We start from the raw sequence: 24,348 nt of genomic DNA, 5'->3' as shown, positions 1-24,348 counted from the left end.
TTGCCTCACGCAGAAGCCAAACAGGAAAAGAGAACATAAAAAAAAAAAAAAAAATGACCTAACATCTGTTGCCGAAGTCTAGGGAGAGGACATTAAATCCCTTATGAAACACCTGTTCGGCCACATGAAAATTGATGTGCTTAATAGAACTCGTATCACTCTGCACATCTTACACTGGCAATTAGAGTAATGAATGAACCAGGGCCGTGGCTGCAATTGTTGATCTAATTAAGCTGGATAAACTAATTTCAGCAGGAAGGCACAGGCACATTCTTCCAAAGCAACACCACCACTAAACTTATTTAAAAACTCGGTGTGTGGAAGAGAAGAACCAGGCTGTCCAGTGTAGTGGCCAGAGCCCAGCCTGGAGTCAGGGCCTTCCATGGAGACCTCTCTGGGCCTGTTTCCTCTCTGCAGGAGCAGTGCAGGTGACAGGGGAGGGCATGCCCATGGGGTGAGGGAAGGATGTGCAAAGTCCAGGACTCCCAACAGGAGACCTCAGTCCCACATAGCGCTGGCAAAGTCAGTGGCCAAGTCAAATGCTCTACCAGTCCTCGTTCAGGCCCCAGTCTGCTATTCCAGGGAATGCTAGGAACGGCAGTCTGCTCCACTTGGGAAGGCACTTTTTTTTTTTTTTTTAATTAAGGAAGCTTTTAATTTCTTAGGTGTAGGTGTTGGACAGAGTCACATTTGCTTGGATCAGAAATATCAACTGGAGTGACAGCTGTGGGCTGGGGAGAAGGCCACAGCAAAGGCCACAGAAAACTGTCTAAATCTCCAGAAGGTGGGAAGAGAAATGAAACTTAGTATCTAAAGGCCAGTCTTTCTCCAAACAAAACCTTCTCAACCCAAGTCTCTTTTCAGAGGCTAGTATTCCTCAGACCCTATCATATACATGGGACAAGTCAGAACTGGTAAGCTATTCTGAAAAATACCCAAATGAAAATAAAGACTCTGCTTGGGATTGTGTCTGTGTGGTCTTTATCAACAATGAAAAACTCAGCATGAGCTGAAGCATTTCAATTTAGATTCATTTTTGAAAGATTTGTATCAAAGCCATCAGGTAGTATCACCTGGTGCCTAGAAAATAACATTCTATTTAGTTTCCTTTTCCCCCCTCATTTCAAAGGCTGAAATGTACATTCATGTCTTCAATTAAAGACCAACCTAAGGCTTTTTGGTTTTTTTCTAACTGTTGAAAACACTACTGGGAACTTGGTATACTGGCTGGGGCTCCTATGAGTAGGGAATAAGAGAGAGGCACAGAAAGGCAAGCCCTTGGCCAATGAGGGAGGAATTTCCCAGGCGTCTTGAAGGAAGTAGACTGTCAGTGTGACCATGTGGACTTCCCATTCGAGTCTGGCAGCCAGCACCTCCAGAGGTGTGTTCATTGAGGAAAGAGCCTGGCACTAAGGCAGGAGGCCGTAAATGATTAATACATGAGTAGCTCTCTCCTGAAACCAACACTATTTCAATTTCCTACCTTTAAAGACATGTCTTTAAAGAACGTATTCTAACTGTGCATCTTGCAGAAAGAAAACTAAAGCCCAGAGAGTTCTGGTGACCTACCCAAGGCCATACACCCAGCCCTAACCAGCCTTCATGCTCTTCCCTTGACCTACACCCTGCTGCCTCCGTAGACAACAAATACGTGTGGATCAGATGGCAGCTTAATTATGCTTACGGAACTCACTTTATAAAAGAGCTCCACAAGAACTTTTTTTCCACCAGAAATTGATGATCCCACTCCCACACATCCAAACAGTTCTCTAAGTATGTTTTCCTGTATATTGGACCCATCTGTAAATTTCTCAAGACCCTGCCAGCCCTTTTCCAGAAATTCTTGAGAATTACGGCATCAATGAGCTTGAGAACACTGCCTGAATATAAACTTGACAAGATGCAAAATAATCCCTGGCAAAGATTGTGCCCACTATATACAAACACCTGAAGGATTGAGAAATTTTCTTGCAATCAATATTTATAATCTAATCTCCCTAGTTATCTCTCGAGATGTTCCCTTTCCACCCTAGTTGTTCATAAAAACCGATATTTAAACATGGCCTTTCCACACTGAGGTGATGGGAGTGTACAATGAGAGGCAAGAGGAACTAGCATTCGTTGAGCACCTGCTCTGTGCCAGGCACCGTGCTGGTCAAGGATGTTCTGTGCTGGAACACAGCTGTGTATTTTCCACCTGACCGTGGTCCATTCAATATTAAGAAGGCTTAGTGCCTTGGCTCTTGCTTATCTCTCTGATGAGTTAATAAATATAATCAATGAATAATTAAACCTGATGTGTTTCAGAGACCTTAGTGAACTGTATGGGAGATGACTTAGCTGCCCCCTAGTGTTCTACAATGGTTCACAAACCTCTGACAGTAGGGAATACCAAGGAAAGAGTGCTGGGTTCCAGTCTAGAGCAGGGTCACCAAACTATGACGTGTGGGCCAAACCCAGCCCACCACGTGCTTTTGCACAACGCTTGAGCTAAAAATAGCTTTTTCATTTTTAAATAGTTGGGGGGTAAAAATCAAAAGACTGTCTCATGACTCATGAATGTTATATAAAACTCAAAGTTCAGTGTCCACAAATAAAATTTTAATGGAACAGAGCCACACCCATTCATTTACATGTTATCTATGGCTGCTTCTGCGTGGCATAGGCAGAAGGCAGAATTGAGTGGTTGTGACAGGGATATGATGGTCCACAAGGCCAAACGTACTTACTATCTGGCCCCTTACAGACCCCTGGATCTACAAACCCCTGGATTAAGAACCACAACCACTTGCTATAGGACCCTGGGTCCTGTATGTTCAGTGGCCTCTCTGTATACCACTGCTTGGTCTTCAAAATCCAGACTTTCTACAAAGGGATACAGACTGGGATAATGTTGGTAAATTACTTGAGCTCCTCCATCAGAATAAAGATGCCCTGTAATTCACAGAGAATATAATTATTATATTGTCAAATTATTAACTCTGTCATATTAATGATAGAGATAATAATTATGCAATCCTAGGTGCTCCAAAAGCAACGGATACTTTTGTTTTTGGGTGTATGGAGTTTTCTCTCCTTTAATCACACATTAGTTTTCACTTGCTAGACGACAGGAAAACTGTCAAGAGTCCATGTGCAAAAACGTAAAATACGGTATGAAATTGTGCATTAGTCAAGGCACATTGGATCAGGCACATTGGACAATTCACTCTGACAACAGAGAGGACAACAGAGCTGAGAACAGTCACAGATTTTTTTTTAAATCAAGATGTTGTTTCCTGTACCATTTGCAGGGATGGGGAGGATCAGAGTTTGGGCTATTTGGATGAAGCGTTTTCTATTTATCAGAAACTTCAAGGCAAAACCAGGATTGAGATCTCAACTAATCTAACTAGGATTTGCAACTCAGAAGTTAACACTGACAATGAACCCTTTACCTAATTTGAAGGTCCCCTTCCCTTGGCCATGATCTTGGCTCATCCAATATAATTTCCCTCCTTCTTCCTCTTCATGAAAGACATTATCTTATGAATATATAGACATGCATGCCCACACACACGCGTGCGCACACACACACATGCACATTCTCTCTTTCCTAGGACAATAAGAAAAAGGAAGAGAAAAGAGAAACAAGATACAACATGTTAGTGATGCTTAAAACTTTTTACTAAACTGGACTCACGCTTTGGAGAAGAAGATAAAAATATACCTTCTTTGCATAACATTGAATATATAGAGATTTCTACAATCCTGTAAGCATAGTGTTCATTGGTGAAGGGAAGCAAAACCTATTTAAAACCATTGTGTGCCGTGTTCTCTGAAGTTATAAAGGAATATGAAGCCCTATAGAGTATCTACAATGTAGATACTGCCAAAGCTACTTCTCAATCTGTAGGCCTTCTAACTAAAGACTGCCCATTCAAGAAAGTACTTTATTACTAACTGCCTTTTAACTAATAATTATTGGAATCCTGATTAATCTCATTTGAACTTGGGTTTAGGCTCAAAATCTGCACATCAGCTGGTTTTTCCCAGCAATCTGTGCCATGGAAAATAATTTCTAAACTTCTGTGAGCTTTTTCAAATTCTACTAAATAAATAAACAAACTCAGCTCTGAGAAACAGCAGTTAAAATACTATTGCTCTTCATTTATAGCAAAGCCTTCTGGCTCTGTCAGGAACAGAGAGCAAGACCTTAGTCAGAGAAAGGGCATCAGTCTGTTTTCATGGCAGGTTGGATGGGTCCACCAGCCCTGGAAGTTTGACGTGCCTTTCCAATCCTCTCTGCCAGAGTTCTATAGCTCCAAAGAGAAAGGAAGAGAGAGGTAGGGGCTGTGCTGGGCTAATTTATGGTAACGCTGAAAAGGCAAGAGGGAAACAGTATAAAATAAGGAAAATCCATTTTGGCCTTAAGGCTGCACTAAGTTCATGGGAAGCATGAAAGGGATCCAAGTTATACTCCCTATCTTTTGTTAGGATCTGGTAGAGCAGCCCACCTTTACGTAAAAAAAAGACCAAGCCTGTGGAAGTCCAGGGGCCTCTTAACTTGGACAATAGCCCCTGGCTCTCTAAGAGTTTAAATCACAATAGCCTTGATCTCAGGAGTGACCTCAAAACAAGGACTCGCAGGCACACCAAACAGCACTGGGGAGTGAGGCAGCCAATACTACACAGCAGCTTTCTGGAATGGAAATGAAAGACCTGAGGAGGAAAGAGAATGAGTCTCGCTGAGTGAGGAGAGGGTCTGCTTCCCTTCCCAAAGAACTGACTTCCAGGGTTTCTTTCTCAGCTAAGTCTCCAATGGTGCTAACAAATGAAGCACTCTTATCCAAAGAAAGAACACTCCACACACTATCCTCCAGCCGCTTACCCAGTAGAGCACATCTGTCCAGCCCTCCATGGTGATGCACTGAAACACGGTGAGCATGGCGAAGGCAAAGTTATCGAAGTTGGTGATGCCCCCATTTGGGCCAACCCAGCCACTCCTACACTCCGTGCCATTGGCGGCACACTGGCGTCCATTCCCTGAGAACGCACACGGCGCTGGGTCCTCTTCAGCTATGACATCTGCAAACAGAGCACACAGGCTTCACCACTCAAGACACCAACACCAGGAAGCCCAGAGCTGGTGGAAGCTGAGTGCCCTTGTCAGAGCCTAGAACACCTGCCTCCCACCGGTGCTGTCTCAGACTCCCACTTGACCCTCAAGGTCCACTTCAAAGACTCCCTCTTCTGTGGCATATGACACTTAGGTACTCAGAATCCATTGCTCCCTCCTCTGTCCTGACTCTATAGAACCTTTCTTAAGCCTACAGAGAACAATGCTAGTGATGCCTCTCATGTTCTAGTTTTGGGGGTACCTCATCTGGTTTGCCAGGACACATTACATAAGAAATCAGGATAGAAAAGGAGATTAAATCCTCATTTATTCTGAACACAATTCACACTAAGAACTGGCTCAGTACATTTACTGGTATATTTGGCTCCCCCCCGCCATTTTGTTTTAGATTTTCCCCAAACCATGTAAGCTATTGGGAGGAAAATTAAATTTTTTAAAGCTAGGCTAGCTACCATTTTTCATTACTCACCTGAGTCAGCAAAAAAACATGTTTTGTGCATTTTTCCAATAAAAAGTTCCAATCCTATAATAGCATAGATTATGATTACAAATAATACCAAAAGGGCTATGTGAAGGAGGGGAACCATGGCTTTTATAATGGAGTTCAGGACAACTTGTAAACCTGCAAGAGAGAAAGAAGTTTGTGAGCCAGGGAGATTCTTTAAGGAGATGGATGGATGGTTATATATATATATAAAAGTCCTAATGGTGCCTGCTCCATATATGACACACAGTAATAAAATTCAAAGAGATATTTAACATTAAATTAATATTAGGGGCACCTGGGTGGCTCAGTTGGTTAAGTATCCACCTCTTGATTTCTGCTCAGGTCTTGGCCCCACAGTTCATGAGATTGAGCCCTGCATAGGGCTCTACACAGACAGCATGGACCCTGCTTGGGACTTTCTCTCTCCCTCTCTCTCTGCTCCTCCCCTGCTCACACTCTCTCTCTTTTAAAGTAAATAAATAAACTTAAGAAAAAAAAAGAAAGACATCACTTCTGAATGGGGATAAGACAGAGGACTGGGTAGCAGCGCCTCTCTTGCTAGGGCCCAAGGGTGGAAGAGGATGGATTTCCACAGGTGGGCCTGGGAGAGGGGCTGCTCCAGACAGAGGGAAGAGCATCAGAAGCATGGCAGGTGAGCCAGGAACGTGGGCCAGGCCAGTGAGTCTTGGTTGGTGGTCAAACAGTGGAGAGAAGATCAGGAAAGAAAAAGCAGATTGCAGCTAGGTAGCTCTGGGTTTTAAACTTGGGTTACAGGGCCAGACTTTTCTCCATCAGCAAAGGCAGACTCTTGAGAAAGAGGAACAAGGCAGCGGGAGGTGAGGCCAGCAGAGAAGTTGTTGGGGAGTGCTGGGCTCTCCAAGCAGGACAGCCTGAGGATCATGATGAATCTAGCAGCTGAGTTTGAGAGGAGGAGAAGGTGCCCATGGAGGCAGGGTCTTGAGGCAGACCTGTGCGCCTGAACAAAAACAAAAATGTCAAAAAGGAGGCTCTCCTGGATTGAAGGAGGGAGGGAGAGGGGCAAGAGCCCCCTTAGACCCAGGATGTTTGATGGCGGGCCTAACCTTAAGAGGGAAGTGTGCTGCCACTGCTACATGGACCTGAGAGATGGGGCGACAGGAGTACCCGGAAGCCCTGTATACAGCAATGCTCAGAGCCACAACACACGACAAGACAGACTGTGGAAGGAGGGTTTGTGGAGTAGTACTCAGGTCAGGAGGGGTGGGCAGAAGCTGGAGACTGAGGGTGGGTGCTGGGCAGGAAACCAGAACCCACACTGCAGCCAGGCTTCCTAATTCCTGTGTTTAGCATCTGGGTTCTTCCCCCCCCCCCCCCCACCCCCAACCCCTGCCCAGGAGCACAGCTCCCTACACATATTCAAAGAACAAAAGAGTGTAAGATGCCAAGACGCTAGAAGCAAGTAAGACAGAAATCAGAACACACCAAGTGAAGAGAAGAATATTCATTAGCGATAATAACAAAAGTTAACCATGATTGGAAGTCCACGGAGAGATGTGAGGGATGAGATGGGGAGGGTAAACTGAGAAGATTTCACTCAGGAAGAGCCTATCTTTCCAAGACCCATATTACAACCTAAATCCTAGGTATTATCTTCAGATAGTTAAATGTTCAAATGGTTTTAGAAAAACAAATGATTAATAAATTTTTAATGTTTTCACCTTCTATCAGAAATAGATAAAAAGAAGTATCTGCTCTTATCTACTTGGACAGGAGTTTGTTTTTTTGTTTGGAGGGATTTTTTTTTTTAAGACATGGATGGTCCATTCGAAATCATCTGGCAGTTAGTGCTTCTGAATTCTATGGTAGTGAGCTGTATGTTTCATGAACGTGTTTGTTCATTGTAACTACTGTATTTCAGATTGGCCAAATTTATGAGATAATGAGGTTTATCTTCATGTGAACATGTAGACTTTCCTGACATTGGACTCCTTTGTACATAATCAGTGTGTACAGTAGAGCTCATGGGACTCCAGTTAAGGAGAGAGTGGGATGGAATGGGAAGAACACTAAGCCAGGAACAGGAAGAAAGTGTGTCTGCTCCCTTTTGGCCACCCACTGGCTATGAGAATCTGCACAAGTTGCTACCCCTCCATAGCCCTCGGCTTCTTTGTCTAAAAGATGATGCACAGAGATCAAATGATCTGTAGGGTTCTTTCCCACTTGATGGTCCAGGATTCTGACAAATATTATCAGAGCATGGATGGTTAAGAACTCCATGAAAGCCTGAGGCACTCCCTTTTGAAATACACATTTACCTCCCAACAAATAAATATATATTCACGAACAAACACAAAATCATGTCTTATAGAACAGTCTGAATTCTCTATAGAAGGAACGAGACAATTCCCAGGTAAGTGTAAACAGTCACACCTTCCCTGGCATTTCTAAAAAATTCGGAGTTCTTAAAAAATCACTAGGCCCCAGTTGCCAACCAGCATGGGAAACATCAGGACCCAGAGCCTCTGACCCATTTCCCCAAAGCCCTGTGGGGGCTGATGAGAGACATGGATGTCCTCCACTAGCGCAGTGAATAAATATGGGCTGAAAAGTCCTCACACAAGACTTAGGTCCCCATTTCTCCCCGTCCACCTCTGGGACAGTGTGATGCAGAACCCCATCACATTACAAAGAAGAAAAGAAAGAAATATAGTTTAAAACTGTTCTCAAGAGCATCTGGGAACACAAGGCATTTAGTGAAAACCTCATTAGGCAAGGAAGCCACAACAATGATGTAGGAGTTCGGAGAGCTTCACTGGCCAGTCGTGCACGTGCAAAGTCACAGCACCTGCTTGTCCTTACAACACACACTGTAAGCAAGCTGCCCTGTCGTGTGCTCTTTGAGGGGGAAAAGGTTGTCGTGGTTACTCTGAGATCAGATTAAGCTATAACGACTAAATCTGAAAGAACATGTTTGCTCACTGAACTTTTCATTTCATCGTGTTACACATAAGAGAACCAGTCATTTCCAAGGTATTTCTATTTTTCTCAATTGCTTCCAGACAGTTCTGTGGTTTTGACTTGTGCTGATCTTTTTCAATGAAAATAAATGAACCATCTGGAAAAACAAGTACACATAAAACACCACTTCCTACATTTTCAAATGTTAAATTTGGAAATCTTTTTTTTTTTCCAGAGAATTTTTGGTGTGTCCTGAGTGCCAACAGGTTTAATAAAAATTTCATGAAGAACTTCTGGAAAGGCAAAAACATGATCTGTGCTCTTTTGATGGCTTTATGAGTCGTGAAAAACAGACACACCCTGTCATCTCAGATCCTTCCTCCAGCCGGAGCAGGCAGCCACCTCACCACCACAGTCGCTGGAGAGGTGCTAGGACGTCTACCCTCACGTCCCCAGCAGGGGCATCCTCGCAGGGGCAGAGCCCAGTGAAGCGGCACGCTCCGTGTTCCTCAGAGAAGCAGAAGCAGCCTGCAGCTCCTGGACAGAGTACCGACCTGACATCCTTTCCAACTCAGGTGGCATTCAACCTGGCCTAGACGTCCAGAGCAAAAAGCAGACTAGGACTTGGCATGGAGGGGTACACACCCTAGTGGAGAAAACAGCATCTCTCACCACGGAGGGCCACCTCTGTGCTCCAGACCTTGAACTGGGGACTCTCCCCATATTATCCCTTTCAGTCCTCACAACAACCTGCAAGCCAGTCCTACAGAACCCCAGAGAAGACCCAGAAGCATCCACCTCTCCCCTCCCAAGAGCCACATGGGCACAACTCTTAATAGTGGAGAGCAGAGTAGACTCTTTGGGAGTCCAGCCTCCTGCTGCTGCTCGCTTTGAAGAAAGGCAGTTGGTTGTGAGCCCTCTGTCACCCTCCTCTGCACAAACCACCATTTTCAGAGGAGGCAGGCCTGGGAGCAGGAGGAGGCTGCAGCAGCAAGGTGTCCGAAGAGGAAAACCAGACTGGAAGCAGGAAGCCTGACCTCAAGGCCCCGTGTCACCACTCACTCCATGTCTGTGCGAGAGAAGATTCTCCCGCAATATCAGGAAGACAACAGTTGCCACTGGCCCTTTCTTGGGGCTATCACTGGGGTCCAAAATGACCACACAAGCAAAAGTGTGTTGTGAACTGTGAAGGCCTCCGTGGTCATCTGCGGACCCCCTGGCTGGCACACAGCAACTCACCTCGCAACACTCAGCTCCAGAATCCTGAGCCCCACCCAGAAGAAAAACAAGTCAACAAACACCTGGCTTTAGGAAACAAGACGTGCTTACTGGGTACTCCTGACACTAGTCGAAGTGGTCGTAACACTCGAAAGGCTCGGAGGGCTTTGACATCGAAGCCTCCTGACTTGCCACTGGAGTGGTTACCGCCTTCTGTTTCTTTGGTTAATTGTTCCAGAATTACACTAAACAATCTGAAAAAAGGAAGAAAGGAAGAATTGTTAGAGTCTGTCACCCAGGGAAGCAAAACAGGATGATAATAGTAGTTATTTCTGAACAAGGGCTAATTCTGTGGGGCTGCTGCCTAAATAAAGGGGAAGCAAGGCAAAGGCAAGCATTTGAATCCCGAAAGCAACCCCTACATGTAACAAGACTGGAAACAAGGACTGAGTCATCTGTTTTCCTGCCAACAGAGCATCCCTGACCAAGTCAGACCCCACAGAAGAGGGGCTCACCGTGGATCCAATGATGACAAGTGGAATTGCCCAAACAGAAGTAACAAGGAAACAAACATGGCGGCTACCATTTATACACATTCACTAGGTGCAAGCACTTTATACATCATCTCAATCCTCACAAAGTGCTATGCAGTAGTAATTCTTATTATTTCACAAGTGAGGAAACAAACTTGATGAGAACAAGTAATTTGCCCAAGGTCACACTACTAGGGTAGAACTATTGTATGAAATCCAGGTGTGTCAGCCCCACTAGGATGTGGGTCCCATGAGGGCAGGGACTTTTAATCTGTGTTGTTCATTTGCTCATTTAGTCTGTTCAAGCCTAGTGCCTAGAACGGTTCTTAACACAGAAGCCACTCAAAACTTATCTGATGAGTAAATCAATGGGTGAATATTGACTTCAAAGTACTGAATCTTAATCAATGTGTTATACCATTTCTGGTACAGCCACCGACACACCCACACCCACCTCCACCCTCCCAGGAAGGGATGTTCAAGGAATGATGTAAATCACAGATGCTGAGGAGATGTGCAAAGGCCAGAAGCAGTAAACCAAGGTAAGGTATTAATATCGTCATCTTCTCTTTTGAAATGTGCATAATATTGTATCTGGCAGCCACAACACATTTTTTCCTACTCTCCAAAGGTTTTTAGGATAAAGCTATTTTCAGACTATCTGCTCACTTGACAGTTACTTTTGCTCTTTCAAATAAACATTTATTCTTTGGAATTATTGCTTGTTTTTCAGAATAAATATAAATTTGCCCATTTCAAATAGAATCAACTCTGGCCAATCAGATTGTGGGGATGATTGGCCCAACAACAGAGAAAAGGTTTCTAAAGTTTAATTAGCAGCCAAAGTAGAAACTCTGCCCTCACTGGCATGCCTCCGGATTGCCAAGACACTAAGTCCATAAAATACAGGGTGGTCTGATTACAGTCCTGATTGGGCACAGTCATATCGCTCTGGGGCATTTAAAGACCAGCCATTTGTTTTAACAACACTATGGCAATTAGCAGTGACCCAGGCAGGGGGAGAGGGAGGTGGCGCTAGGGGGGAATAAATCAAGTCTCTACCTTTTCAAACCTTCAGATGGGCTCTCCCTAGTTATGACTAGGGAAATAGACCAAACTTATAACTGGTTTCTCTCATTAGTATAGGGTTTTTTTTTTTTATTACTCTAAACCCCTGCAGCAAGGCTCAAGTTAAAAGTCTCCCCTCCAAAACAAGTTCATAGCTTTGCAAAAACAAAACAGAAGAAAGAAAACCTCAAACTCTTCTGAAATGTGTCAGCCGCAGGAATTTTCATCCCAAAGGGTTAGGAAAGTAATTTATGCAGGTGGTGACTGAAGATCACTTTCAAATATCAGTGTTTTACAGGACATACATCATGGTCCTTTTACCCCTTGTTCTTCAGCAATGCCCTTCATAACAGGTGAATGGTGTCTCTCTCCCATTACAGAGGAACCTGAGTCAGAGAGGGAAGCTGGCTGCCTTTTCCCGACAGCCAAGAGTATAAGGGGTTGGGGCTGGCTTCCATTCCTAAGAGTTAGCAGGCACTAGGAAAGCTCCTCTCCTTCTCTGGGCCTCAGTTTCCCCCTCTGTAAAATGAAAAAACTGGAATTAAATGAACCAGAGCCCTGCCTTTCCCATTCTAATACTCTGTGATTCTACTCCCTTTACCACTTACGCCCTCCACCCCCAACAAAAAAAGTACCACATGCCTAGAGAGCTCAGGACATGAAGACAAAGTATTTGATCCTAGACTGTTATTAAGTTTATCCCAACACAGGAGAAAAAGGCAAGGAGATACCTAAACTGACCCAGCAGCAACAGAATGAGCCCCCACGTCCTTCTTCACAAAACTTAAGTGATGAGCCTGAATGCTTGAAATATATGTTTACTGAAGCTTTAGGTGGGTGGAATAAACTTTTCTATACAGGGAACACTATCAGCTCTGGTAGACCCATTGAGTACTCTTGTGGTCACATCATTACAGTTAACATTTTAGAAGTATCAATTACTTTCTTAATGTCTCTGTTAGTGGGAATCTTGACAAAAGCAATAGGTCACAGTTGGCTTGGAATGGAAAATCCACTGGATTGAGATACATCCTGTAGTTGGAAACTTTAGGGAGTAGAAATTTGATGCACATGAAGACATGGTAAGTTTTCTTTTTTTAACTTTTCTTCTGCTCTTTGACTACAATTTAGTGCATATTTTAGATGAAAAATAATCTGATGTTCTAAAGTTCTTTGCATTTATTAAGAAAGACCAATGAGTCCATTCCTACTTTAATTTCTCAGATGAGTTTTTACTTTTTAATTTTATTGCAGATCAATTTATATATAAAATGCACTTGTTTAAAGTATACAGTGAGAGGATTCTTGACAAACACAGAGGTCCAAGTACAAACACCACAGTCAAGATACAGGACAATTCCACCATCCCCAACAGTTCTTTGATGCCTCTGTGCAATCACCTCACTGATTGGCTGCTTATCACTTTGGGTTGTCTTTTCCCTTTTCTAGAACCTTTTACAAATGAAATCATATAGTATATGTTCTTCTTTTAACTTCTTTTGCTCACCATATTTTTGAGATTTATCCAAGTTGTTACATTTATCCACAGTTCATTTCTTTTCATTGTTCGGTGATATTCCATTGTAGTACATAAATGTACATAATGTAGTACATAATGGGGTACATGTGTAGTACATAAATGTACTACAATGAATGTATCCATTCACCTGTTAAGAGATATTTGTCTTGTTTCCAGTTTTTCTCCATTATGAATAAAGTCTCTGGGAACATGTGTTTTCATTTATTTGGGTAAGTACCGAAGAGTAATACTGGTAATATGGTCGTGTGGTTAGTGTATGATTAACATTAGAGGAAACTGGCAAAATTTTCCAAAGTGACTGCGCCATTTTCCATTTCTACAAGCAGTGTATGAGAGTTCCAGTTGCTCCATATCTTGGCTAACATTTGGTATTGTCAGTCTTTTTATATTTAGTAATGCTGGTAGGTACGTAGTGCGTCATTGTGGTTTTAATTTGTACTTCTCTAATTCTAATGATGTAGAACATCTTTTCAGGTGCTTATTGACCATTTATACATATTCTTTTGTGGAGATCTATTCAAATCTTTTGCCCATTTATATACTGGGTTGTCTTCCTACTAATGGGTTATAAGAGATCTTTATATATTCTGAATGCAAGTCCTTTGTCATATATCTGTATTGTGAATATTTTTTCCCAGTCTGTGCTTAATTTTTAATTTTCCTCACACAATCTTTTCAAGAAAAATTATAAATTTTGATAAGCTCCAAAATTTTAATTATTTCTTTTTTGGCTAGTACTTTCTGGTTCCTAAGAAATTTGCCCGCTGTAAGTCATAAAAATCTATATTTTTACATTTTATATTTTATATTTTTACATTCTATATTTTTAACTTTGACATATAGGCTTATGATCCATTTTAAGGTAATATTTGTGTAGGTTATTAGGTAGGAATAAATATTCTTCTTTTTTTCATGTGGATAAATAGTTGTTCCATTGCCATTTGTTGAAAACTAACTACAATTTATAATTCAACTCATTGAATTATCAAGGCAGCTTTGTCTAAAATCAATTGCTCACATACATATGGGTCTATTTCTAGATTCCCTAGTCTATTCCATTGATCTTTATATCTACTTCTTATGCCAACATCAGTCTTGGTTACCGGAGTTTTATAGCAAGCCTAAAGATCAGGTTCCAGCTTAGTTCTTAAACATTTCTTTGTCTAGTTTAGGGCCTCTCTAATTACTGTATCAGTTTTAGAATAAATCTGTCAATCTACAGAAATCTTGCTGGGATTTAGATTCAGTCTATAGCAAAGTTTGAGAAGAACTGATATCCTAACAATAATTGAGTCTTCCAATCCATGAACACCATACAACATTCCATTTATTTAGGTATTCTTTCATTTCTCTCAGCAAAGTTCAGTCATTTGCAATGTGCTATTTTCCCCTAAATATTTCATGCTTTTTGATGCTATAGTAAATAATGTCTTTAAAATTTCATTTTCTATTGGTTCATGACTAGCATATAGGTTTTTAAATACTTTTTAAATACTAACCTTCTACCCAGAAACACTGCTAAATTCATTTAGAGCACATAATTTTGTATGATTTTGCTGTTCTTAAATTCACTAAGACTTATTTTATGGCCCATAATATTTCTTGGTCAATGTTCCATGTATATGCATGTGAAAAGAATGTGCATTCTGGTCTTGAGTAGTATGTTCTAAAAATGCCAATTAAGTCAAGTTTGTTGATGGTACTGTTCATATATCCCTATATACCTAGTGATTTTCTGTCTAGATGTTCTATCAATACCCTTCAAGAGAGAAGTATTAAAATGTACAGATTTGTCCATTCCACCTTCTTTTCAGTTTTTGCTTAGTGTATTTTGAAGCCTTGTTATTAGGCATACACACACACACACACACACACACTGTGGGTGTTATTAGGGTTAGGGTTATTACATCTTCATGAAAGAATTCTTTCATCACTATGAAATGTCTTTTTCCTGGATAATATTCCTTGTTCTCAAGTCTACTTTGTTGGACTAATATTGCCATTCTACCTTTATTCTGATTAATTTTCACATGGCATATATTTTTCTGGCCTTTGAATTTCAAATTATTTGTGTCTTTATAAGTTAGGGTTCTTGTAGACACTATAGAGTTGGGTCTGGTTTTTTACATATAAAATCTGATAAACTCTAGACTCTTATAAGGATTTAGCTGGATTTAAATCTACTATCTTGCTGTTTGTTTTCTGTTTGCCCTACCCATTGTTCCTCTTTAATTCATACCTGACTTTTTTGAATTAATTGAACTTTTAAAAATTCCATTTAATATCCAACATAGGCTTATTAACTATATATTTTTATTTTTCTAGTGGCTGCACTAGGGCAAGTGTCAGCAAAAATCTGTAGAGTGTCAGATAGCAACTATTTTAGGATTTTCAGGCCACAGGGTCCCTGTCACAACTATTCAACTTTGCCATCCTAACACCAAATAGCCAAATAGATATGAGTGAGTCTGACTGTCTTCCCATAAAACAATCTTCCAAAGCACACAGGAAAATACTTTGTCAATGTGAAAAATAAAAAAGGCAATAAACCATATTTGGCTTACAGGCTAAATTTTGCCAGCCTGTGCTCTAGGGTTTACAATATACATCTTGAACTTAATACAGTCTACGTTCAGATAATATTTTATCATATTTACCACCAACTGTATATGCTCTTTTCAAACGTACATGGCTTTTTCCTTCTTTCTGTCCTTTGTGCTATTGTTGTTACATATTTTACTTTCATAGAAGCTGCAAACTCCTCAAAACATTGTTACTACTTGTGCCGTAAATAATCAAGTACTTTTAAAGAGATTTTAAAATGAGAAAAAAAATTTTTTTTATTTACCCATGAATTTACCCTTTCTGGCATTCTTCATTTCTTTTTAATAGATCCATAATTTCTACCTGGTTTCATTTTCCTTCAGTGTGAAGAAATTCCTTTAGTAATTGTTGAGATGAGGGTTTATTGGTGGTGAATTCTCAGCTTTGGTTTGTCTGAAAAAGTCTGTTTTTATTTCAATTTGGAAAGATATCTTTACTGAATAAGAATTCTAGGTTGACATTTTCCCTAGCACTTTAAAGATCTCTCTCTATTGTCTTCCAGCTTGTATGGTGCTGATGAGAAGTCTAGGGATGTCTTTTTCTCTGATTACTTTTTCAGATTTTCTCTTTATCCTTGGTTTTGAGCAATTTCATTATGATTATGACATACTTTGATGTAGCTTTCTTCATGTTTACTTTGCTCAAGCTTTGTTGAGCTTCTTGAATTTGTGAGTTTATGTTTTTCATCACATTTAGAAAATTTGGAGTCATTTAAAAATTTTTTCTGTCTCTCCTCTATCTCCTCTCCTTTGAGACCCCAAATATACATATGTTAGACCACCTGATATTGCCCCACAGGTCATCCAGGGCATGTTCAGTTTTTCTCTGTCAACATTCTTTGTGTTATTGCTAGGTCTTCAAGCTCCTTGATGTTTTTCTTCTATTGTACCTAATTTGCTATTAAGCCAATGCAGGGGAAATTTTCAGCTCTCAAAGTCCCATGTGGTTCTTTCTAATATTGTCCCATCATTTCGCATTGTGGCCATGTATTCCTTTAGGTCCATATACATATTCATAATAGCTATTTTTAAAGTCTTGTAAAGCAATCCTCTATTAATTCCACCATCTTTGTCATTTCTAGGTCTGTTTCTACAGATGGAATTTCCTCCTTATGGGTCATATGTCTTAATACGGCTATAATATTTGACTGAATGCTGGACAATAGCTAAGTATCTATATTTTGTCATCTTCTTTTAAAATTTTTTTTTTCAACGTTTATTTATTTTTGGGACAGAGAGAGACAGAGCATGAACGGGGGAGGGGCAGAGAGAGAGGGAGACACAGAATCGGAAACAGGCTCCAGGCTCTGAGCCATCAGCCCAGAGCCTGACGCGGGGCTCGAACTCACGGACCGTGAGATCGTGACCTGGCTGAAGTCGGACGCTTAACCGACTGCGCCACCCAGGCGCCCCTTGTCATCTTCTTTTAAAGAGTTTTGAGTTTTGTTTTCACAGGCAGTTTGTTTTGCACCTCAGTTGGCTCCTTTTCAGGCTTCTTCTCAACCATTATTAGAAAGGAATTCAGGTGACCATTACTCTATAGCAGGGGTTGGCAAAACTGTTCTGTAAGGGGCCAGAGAGTAAGTAGTTCAGGCTTTGTAGACCTAAACTACTCAATTCAACTGTGTAAACAAACACGTGTGACTATGTTACAATAAAACTTTATTTACAAAAATTTGTGGCAGGCTGAATTTGTCCTGTTGGCCATATTTTCCCAACTCCTGCTACTAATGGCCATTCTGGGCTCTCTAATGACAGTCCAGGGTGTCTATTGAGGTCCTTCCATTCTTGCTGGTCATAACTTGAACATCTCCCAGACCTGTGTGAGCTCTAGTTATTATTCAGCTTATAGTCTCCAGCTTTTCTTTTTCTCCCTAATAGCATTATTTGACTGGCCTCATGGATTCTCACTCCCTGTAAGTGTAGATTACACTTCAGGCAAAGCTCAAGAGGACTCCAAAGCATATTTATGGAGCTCTTTCCCTGAAAAGCCCTTTCCCTTCTCCTCCCATGGTACACCTGTCAAATTTCAGCCCCACTGGCCTTGCTGGATTCTTGTCTCTGTCTCCTCAATGCAATGAGACCACCATCGTCTGTTCAGTTGCATGTCTTTGTGCTCTTCTATAGTCTGAAAAATATCTCCGGGTAGAAAGCTGAGGAAACTGTAGGGTAGGGATAAAAGAAATGGAGCTAAGCATCTCCATCCTGTAGCTGAACAGAAAGTCCTGGGTCAGAAGAGGCACAGTGAGATTGTTCCAGAACCAAGAGACTTGCAAGGCTCCTGCTTGCCATTCCTTATTAGAGTTCACCAAATACAGGAAGGTACGGACATACCTACTACCTGTTCACTTTAGCTGCACTACGTTTGTGGTAATACTGTAGGCACCATGTACTGTGGTGGTTTTTGCAAAAGCTGACTTTTTTTTCCCTTAAGTCTAATTATCCCACTGGGCCACCATTTTGGATCCCATTTGAACTTCCTAGGTTTGAAAGAGCAGGCTTAAAATTTATCCCACTCTCCTAACATCCAGCTGTCTCCCATGGAAAGCCAAAGTATTCATGATTTAAAAAAACAACCCATAAGAAAAATTACTTTGCTCAATTTCAAAAGGCAGTTGAACAAAGTTATGGAGATGAAAACAGAGAGGTCATTTAACGATCTCTCTGTAGGACCAAATATAATTTTAGGAGCAACCCACTTTACTGCTAGATAATGAAGACTCTATGAAGGGATAGATCTTCCTTTCCTATCTGGGTATTTGGTCCAAAGGCCTAGCACTTCTCTGACACAGATTCAGTTTTTCCTCTTGCTGGCAAAATTTCCAGGTGTGGAAGGATCAGAATAACACAACACAGGCCACTGTTTTTTAATACCCTCCTTTAACTAAAACTGTTGGTGTGTCTCTTCCTGTGACAGGATTTCAGAATAATGCCTACTTTCTCTGCATTTTCCAGCTTATTTCATTTCATGCCAGATACCTGATATTATTCAGACACTTGTTTTGTTATTTCAAATGGATGGTAGCATGCCAAAGTTTTTCCCACCAGTCAGCAAAAAAAAATTAATTGCTTTGCTCAAGGGATGTTAAATAGCAGAGTATCTCACGTCTATGAAGGATTTATTACTGTTTTAGTGTTTTGTGTTTTTTTTTTTAAACTAACAGAGTGCTAAGTATAAGAGTTCTACTCATTTGAGTCTAACCACTAGCACGGCTGGCCTGTTTGTGAAGACCCAAGGCCTTGTAAAATGAAACCCTCTTAAATCAAGAGCTTCAACTTCCTTCTTTAATATATTACTGGAAGGGAAGTAAAAACAATGAGGGGATTCAAACTGGTCTCTTCCCAGAGGCAGATAGCAGCATCACCCATCACCAGCATCACTCCAAAACACTCCTGGCAGGTTCCGGCCACAATTGCTGGCAGAGAGGAGTAACCATGTTCCCTCAAAAGACTGTGTTTTTCATTGCTCCATGCCTCCCATCTTCCAAACATTTCCCCAAAATAAAAGGGACTTACCCTACTATTACTATAACAAAATCCAGTAAATTCCATCCATTCCTAACATAAGCATTAGGATGTAGCAATAATCCATATGCTATAATCTTCAAAAATGTCTCGACTGTAAAAATAATCAGGAAGGCATATTCTACTTTTTCCTGTAAAGAGAAACAAAAGGGGGGGGGCGTGGAGAGAAGAAGAAAAAGAGACAGGAATTAGATTCAATATCTCTGAGATATAAGCATTTTCTCCAAGCAAAGTTTTATTATGAGAAATGGCACCATTAACACAGCACCTGTGCCAGGAAAGCGTTTTAATTCTAACACTGAATTTCTCATAAGCAGCTAAGTGTAAAACACTTTTCATTCCAGGCTGCATGACTGCATTTTGCCACCTGCCCTGATGCGTGTGCAATGAGTCTGCCTAGGACATAACGGGCATGTTTGTTATTTGCACACATTTGCAAAATGCAGCATGTTTTCCTCCTGAGATTGCCAAATTAGGCCCAGAAAAGCACAAGGGTACAACAAAGATCTCAACAGTGGCTTTGAACAGAATGTCCTTTGGACGAAAGGAAGGTGCATCTGCTTTGACCCTCTCTCTTCCTCTTGGGTTTACACCTGATTTCTAATCCAGGGTCCTCTTTGTCTCAGAGCAGCAAGGTGACCTTGGCAAGTGCCTCCTCTCCTCTGTACCTAAGCTTCCTCACCAACACAGAAGGGGAGCATATTCAGGATGGCAAATCCCCTGCCTGCATACTGGCATGTGGCCTCTCCCAGCTGACACTGCCAAGTGGTCGCCATACACCGTCCCAGGGAGCCTGGGTTCAGCCTCTGTGTCCTTCCCTCCTACCAGCCCCGGCAGCCATTCCCATCTGGCTGCCCAGATCTCTGAGATTCAGCCCTCAGGCTAGGTGACTCTTAGAATCCTTCCCATTCCAATTCATGCAACTCTGTGAGTCCAGAGAACACATCCATCAGCAGGTCTAAAAATGTTGACTCCTTTCCTCTTTTATAAAGGTTTTCTTTATGCAGCTTCAGCTTTAATAGAAATACCAACCCACTGGGATGTGTGCAATTAATTTTATAAGAGGCATTCCCTGGCAAGAGGCTACTTAATAACTCAATGAAAAACCATCAGCAATTAAAACTCTTCCACATGGGCCATAAAATCCTCCACAAATATTAATTCTACCCTGTGGGACCTGAGGAAAGTAAGCAATACCTTAGGAAAATGGAAGTCATGGAATTCACTTATTAAGATGCCCAGTGCAAGAGGTCAAATAAATTTGGCTCAGGAAACACTCAGTGAGCACCAATTCTACATAACAGACCCCATACCAGGAGCCAGGATTAGAAAAATGGCTCCACCACGGTCCCCTAAAGGTTTAGTCTGGTGGGGAAGGGAAGGTTTCAAACATAAACACTGAGAATGTCCCAAGACAGGTAACTGAAAGAGCAGTTGTACATCTTGAGCACTCTGACAAGGCCAAGGGACTAACTAGTTCATTCCTCCTTCACCAGGACTTTGCTTTGCTGTATGTGACCACTACTAGGTGGGCTAAGCCGCCCTGCTACCAAAGTGCTACCCCTCTGTCACCTGGCCTGACCTTCCCCACGTTTTGCCCCACATCCTCCCTCTTTACCACCAGAGCCACCGTCCAACCACTGCTGGACTCCAGCCTTCATCCTCATTCCTGACTTCCCACTGGTCTTGCAAAAAGCCAGTTCATCAGTTCTTCCCTCCCGGGTCTCTGTTGTCCTTAACCTGTCCTCCAGAGCTCCCTTTTAGATTGAACACCATCAGAGAGGTCTAATAAGCTCTTTTGTGATGTGAGTTAGTCAGAGTCAGTGTGTTTTCAATGTATAGAACCTCACTCTCCCCAACCTCCATACCCATGCTGCCCCCAGAACTCTCAACTGGTCCCATCCTCAGCCTAGCTCATCCCACGTACCCAATACCCTTCACCAGACCGCCAGAACCCTCCTTGACCAGGACCCTTCTCCTTCCACACAGTTGTGCCCTCCAGACACACGTGAGCCTCCAAACCTCCAGCAACTCCCTTCTTTACTCTCCATATTCCCTGTGAGCCTCACACTAGGACCAACTTTGCTCCTGGCTAGGGAGGAGAGATCCCGGAAGGCTTCAATGGGGGCAGTGAGAGCTATGAGAGCTAAAAGGAGAAAGCAATTCTGTTACTTGAACCAGAAGCAAAAATCCCTGAAAATACCAATTCACTGTACTCAAATTAGACCCTGACCACCAAATGTAGATTGTCAATATGTTTTCAAGACTTAGAATTCTACGTGAACAAGATAAGCTAAAAACAGCACGCTGGTTTTACAATTCCTCTTCCCTTTTTATCCCTTCTGCTTTATTTACTAGGCCAGACAGAGAAAAAAGGCTTTTGCTGCCATCAATATTCATAGCAGTTACATCCCTACGTCAACACAGTGCTATACTTTAGAGCAGAAAAACAAGGCAGGGAACAGAGAGTACATCGAGCAAACACAGCTTGTTTTTCCTCTTTGGCTTTTATTTGTAAGTAATATTGCTATAATAATACAAGGGTCATTAGTATAGCTGAATTGTTTAGGGTTCTTTTATATCCTCTTCTCTTGTCCTCCTCTCTCTCCTTTTAAAGAATTAGGTTTCTCTTTCCAAAAATCCTTAGTGCATTACTTGATGGAATTGATTGTAGGAAATATAACTTTGCTTTAATGTGATTCTTTATTACAGAGACTCTACCATGATGCCAACTGAACCATCACAGCCTGGAGAGCATACTAGACCAGTTTGTTAGAAGCCAGTGTCGTTCTCATCCCCAGCCATTTAAAAGGACTGCTACAAAACAAATACACCTCCACAGTAAGCAAATGCAATATAAAAAAAACTTTTGCAAAACAGCAATCATGGGAAGGAGAGGTAACTATTTACATCATAAAAGAATTGTTCATTTGAGAAAAGAAGGTTGAGCTGGTAATTTGAAAAGGAAGTCCACCAGGAAGGTCAGGTTCCTAACTGGGCAAGGTGGGAATATACACTCAGTGGAAGGGACCCAATCAGATGTTGCATAGAGAAGATATGGAGTCTGTGGCCCAGACAGAGGGAAGCACAGAGGATGACTGAGGAAGAGGCAAGCAGGAACCCTCCAGAACTAGACATGAAAGGAGGTATCCTGGGGGCAGGGCTGCTTCATAAAAGCTAACAGCCTCAGGCTAAACAGAAAGATAAAATGATTTCTGCATCCCAGTCTCCCCTCATTTGCCAGGCAGGGCCACATGCCACCCAGCCACCAGCAGGATTCTTCTTGCTGGCATGGGATCCTGGGTGGGCAAAAGCAGCCCAATCTCCTTTTAAAAAACCGCCAGTGGGGTGCCTGGGTGGCTCAGTCAGTTGAGTGTTGGACTTTTCATTTCAGCTCAGGTCATGATCCCAGGGTCTTGGGATCAAGCCCCACATCAGGCTCTGCACTGAGCATGGAGCCTGCTTAAGATTCTCTCTCACTTTCTCTCTGACCCTCTCCTATTTGTGCCTCTTTCTCTCTAAAATTAAAAAAAATTTTTTAATTAAAAAAATTTAGGGGTGCCTGGGTGGCTCAGTAGGTTAAGTGTCCAACTTTGGCTCAGGTCATGATCTCACAGTTTGTGAGTTTGAGCCCCATGTCCAGCTCTGTGCTGACAGCTCAGAGCCTGGAGCCTGCTTCGGATTCTGTGTCTCCCTCTCTCTCTGCCCTTCCCCTACTCGCACTCTGTCTCTCTCAAAAATAAACAAACATTTAAAAAATTTAAAAAAAACTAAGCACCACCAATTCCTCTTAACCAGACACCACCCTATGTATGGATGAAAGTCACCCATGAGACCACAAGCCACCAGAAATAAAGGTTCCAAATCTAATTCAGAAACCTGATAGATCTTCTTTGAACACTGAAGCTTCACCCTGCAGAAGGGTCTCTACACCAGTAAACCATACACAGGACTTTGAGAAACTGAAACTGTCAACTAGCAATGGGTGGGAGATGCCAGGATCCTTAATTACAACTGGGTCTCTCCTTTCCTGTTCTCAGGGACCCTTTCACTAGTACTGTAGTATGAACATCCACCCACCCATCCATCCATCCACTCACCCACCCATCCCTGGGCACCTGGGTCCTCCTCAGAAAGCCTGATGTGTATCTTCACAGAGTTCCCAACCTGCTATCTGAAGGTAACAAGGGCTTGATGAGGCAGGTAAGGGTCAACTCTTTGCTTGGGTCATCCATCCACATGGTCCCAAATCTTTGGCAAGGCTCTCTTGGATGACACCCTGATAGTAGCTGCTGCTCCTTTGCACACCACTCCTCTCACTCTGTGGGTCCCAGGCTCTCTATTGGCAGGGGTCATCTCTTACTGACTTTGTAATCTCAGCACCCAGCACCATACTAGAGTATCATACATAAGGTACTCAACAGGAAGTAGAGAAGAAAAAGAAGAGAAGGAATAGAGCAAGAAAACCAGACTTAAAGGGGGCTAGGAAAACATGAGGTTTTGTGATCCTAGCATTTGTACCAAAAAGGGAAATAATGAAGCTATGTCTCTAAGTTGCCATTAACCCTTTCTAGAACAAGCTTGGAAGAAATGGTCACACTGCTGAATCAACAACTGATCCTGATGTCTCATCTGGCCCTCCCTTTCAATCCTGACCTGCACCCCCAGGTAAATTCCTCAACCTTCCTTCCCTAGCTTCCTCTTCCAGCTTTCTTCTCTTCCATGAGAACCCAGCCCTCCATGTGAGGGGCCACCCTGCTTCCCCTTCTGGGATGCGCACCCTCACGTATGGAAACTCCCCTCTCCAGAGTGAGTACACAACCAATACAGGACTAGAACAAGCCCAGCCTGGGGCAGCAGAAAAAACACAGGGCTCGCAGCCACAGCATCTGTTTTCTGCCAGCCCTGGCTCAGCCACCACTTTAGGCCCATGCCCTGTTCCCTCTTTCTAGAATGGTTCCCCCATCTCACTTTTTCATCAGGCTAAGCTCTACTTGTACTCCAAGCCTCGGCTGAAATAACACTCTCTCAGAGAAACCTTTGCTGACCTCCCAAACTGACGGCCCACTGTTAGATGTCGTCATGGCCCGTTATACATCTTCATGGCCCTATTCACAACCAAAATTTTAATGTTATCTCTTTAATGTCTGTCCCTCCAATAAATGAATTTCTATAAGATCAGAGACTATTTCTATTTCATGCATCATTGTATTCCCAAGGCTTGCCATAAAAATACTCAATATTTATAAATGAATAAATGAGCAAAACGAAAGGTTTTGACCCAACATTATTCACCATCCCTCCCTGAGAAGTTCCAT

At 42.2% G+C, this 24,348-nt stretch overlaps 1 protein-coding gene across 20 annotated transcripts in view; it reads right to left on the bottom strand.

Annotated features, from left to right (window-relative positions):
* CACNA1D (calcium voltage-gated channel subunit alpha1 D) overlaps nucleotides 1–24,348 on the bottom strand; it is a 304,061-nt gene that overhangs the window by 138,054 nt on the left and 141,659 nt on the right. For all 20 annotated transcript variants that reach the window (XM_045493195.1, XM_045493194.1, XM_045493180.1 and 17 more), the window contains exons 4-7: nucleotides 19,022–19,161; nucleotides 9,873–10,015; nucleotides 5,589–5,741; nucleotides 4,871–5,067 (exon numbers count right to left, since the gene is read on the bottom strand). In XM_045493195.1, coding sequence (XP_045349151.1) covers nucleotides 4,871–5,067; nucleotides 5,589–5,741; nucleotides 9,873–10,015; nucleotides 19,022–19,161 — 633 coding nt within the window. The remainder of the gene's footprint in view (nucleotides 1–4,870; nucleotides 5,068–5,588; nucleotides 5,742–9,872; nucleotides 10,016–19,021; nucleotides 19,162–24,348) is intronic.

The sequence above is a fragment of the Leopardus geoffroyi genome, chromosome A2 (assembly GCF_018350155.1).
Source record: "Leopardus geoffroyi isolate Oge1 chromosome A2, O.geoffroyi_Oge1_pat1.0, whole genome shotgun sequence".
Classification (NCBI taxonomy): Eukaryota; Metazoa; Chordata; class Mammalia; order Carnivora; family Felidae; genus Leopardus; species Leopardus geoffroyi.
This window is presented reverse-complemented; position numbering and strand designations above follow the sequence as displayed.